General features: G+C 30.1%; 1 protein-coding gene across 1 annotated transcript in view; it reads right to left on the bottom strand.

The window, feature by feature from the left end:
• Positions 1-1,261, bottom strand: part of LOTGIDRAFT_176521 (hypothetical protein) — a gene marked incomplete at both ends in the record, with an annotated part of 3,375 nt that extends 2,114 nt beyond the window's left edge. The window contains 2 exons of the mRNA XM_009052571.1: positions 532-725; positions 1,218-1,261. Coding sequence (XP_009050819.1) covers positions 532-725; positions 1,218-1,261 — 238 coding nt within the window. The remainder of the gene's footprint in view (positions 1-531; positions 726-1,217) is intronic.
• Between the last annotated feature and the right edge of the window lie 805 nt (positions 1,262-2,066).

Raw genomic sequence — 2,066 nt, 5'->3', positions numbered from 1 at the left:
GCTGCACCTGTGACACACATGAATTTGAAGCCCCAAATTTCGAAAGTTAGCTATATAAATTATCATTGATTAGCTTAGCTAAAAAATTCCTTTTTTCTGATACTAAGATCCAATTGGTTAAATGAATGGAGAAGCAGTCCCTTTAAAGATGGGTTTCTTTATTTTTTAATGTCAAATTAAGCAAATTATTTGATTAATTAGTGTTTGTAATGAATTGTCAGGTATTCTTACTCATATAATTTTGTTCTTATTGCATATGATCAAGAGTTTCAACCAATCATAAATTTCCAAGTATTTACAGTCTGGATAAACAAAAAAAGACTTTTTGACCTTTCTTGATCGGTCACTCATTGGAATTCTGCAGGTAATTCTCTTATAATATAGCTAATTATGAATCAATCATGGAAATGTGAGACAAACTGATATTTTTGCAAGTCATTACAACACCTCTACTTTCTATTCATATTAGTAGCATTTTCATTTTCATAAATGAAAATAAGGGAACCCATCTTTAAGGATAAATTAACTTACAATCAAAATCTTCTGTTCCTTTTTCAACATCTTCCACTGGATCCAACTTGTCCACTACATGATTATTGGTAGATTTGTCTTCTGGTGTAAAAACAGCAGTTTTCTTTTTAGGGCCTGGTTTCTTTGTGGTACTACTACTGATATAGGAAGTGTAATCTCCACCCTTTATAAATAACTCATACGGATACAAATACCTGAAAATCAAAGATTAGATTTCCAGGTAGTCCGAAACATCTGCCTCTATTCCAGTCTCTGATAGATATTTTGAAAGTTGTCAGCCGGTGTAGGTAGAGACAGAAAAAGAAGGCCTTGCCTTTTAAACTTTTTTTTATCTAAATTGGAAGATTATTTTTGTAGTTCAGTCATTCCATCATAATCAACCAACACCATTTATGTCATGTCTGCAGTTCCATCAAAGATTTTTTTTAACAAAACTGATATCTCGTCGGCCATTTAAAGTTCAAGGGTCACAATGTCACGTGATACTTACATAACGAAAGTTACGGTGATGCCCAACACTGATTAATAGAGGTCGTAAAGGTAATTTAATATGAAGGTAAGGTGATTAGCACAATATTTTCTTTTAAAAGGACAGAATCACCATTTTCTGGGGTTCATTTGGGTCTTGAATATATATTAATAGTCGTCAGTAGTAATGCCCCTTTAATGATTAAAGAAGAACTTACTTTTCATAAAAAGCTTTCAGTCTGACTGAGGCTCCACCCACCATCTGAGAATTAGTGACTTCTCTACATACAGAAACCCACTGTCTGTTCTTACATACCTATAAAGACAAATAAGATAAGAGAAGAGTTTTACATCCCCTACTGTCCTTAATCTTATTGGGGTACTGTATAATATAATTAAATCTTTATATTGTAAACTTCCAATTTTCAATCAGTTGTCTGTAGTTCCTGCAATTCCACAAACACTTAACTTTCCATGATGTCTCTAATCAAGAAGTTTTATAAATTAAAAACTCCATAAGTTAACAATATAAAAACTTCATAAGTTAACAATATAAAAACTCCATAAGTTAACAATATAAAAACTCCCTAAGTTAACAATATAAAAACTCCATAGGTTAACAATATAAAAACTCCATAGGTTAACAATATAAAAACTCCATAGGTTAACAATATAAAAACTCCATAGGTTAACAATATAAAAACTAAGTTAACAATATAAAAACTCCCTAAGTTAACAATATAAAAACCCCCTCACTCACTCAGTTAATGTTACAAAAACTCCATAAGTTAACAATATAAAAACTCCAAAAGTTAACAATATAAAAACTCTCTAAGTTAACAATATAAAAACTCTGTAAGATAGCAATATAAAATCTCCATAAGTTAACAATATAAAAACTCCATAGGTTAACAATATAAAAACTCCATAGGTTAACAATATAAAAACTCCATAGGTTAACAATATAAAAACTAAGTTAACAATATAAAAACTCCATAGGTTAACAATATAAAAACTCCATAGGTTAACAACATAAAAACTAAGTTAACAATATAAAAACTCCATAA

Source organism: Lottia gigantea (genome assembly GCF_000327385.1).
Source record: "Lottia gigantea unplaced genomic scaffold LOTGIsca_1878, whole genome shotgun sequence".
NCBI lineage: Eukaryota > Metazoa > Mollusca > Gastropoda > Lottiidae > Lottia > Lottia gigantea.
This window is presented reverse-complemented; position numbering and strand designations above follow the sequence as displayed.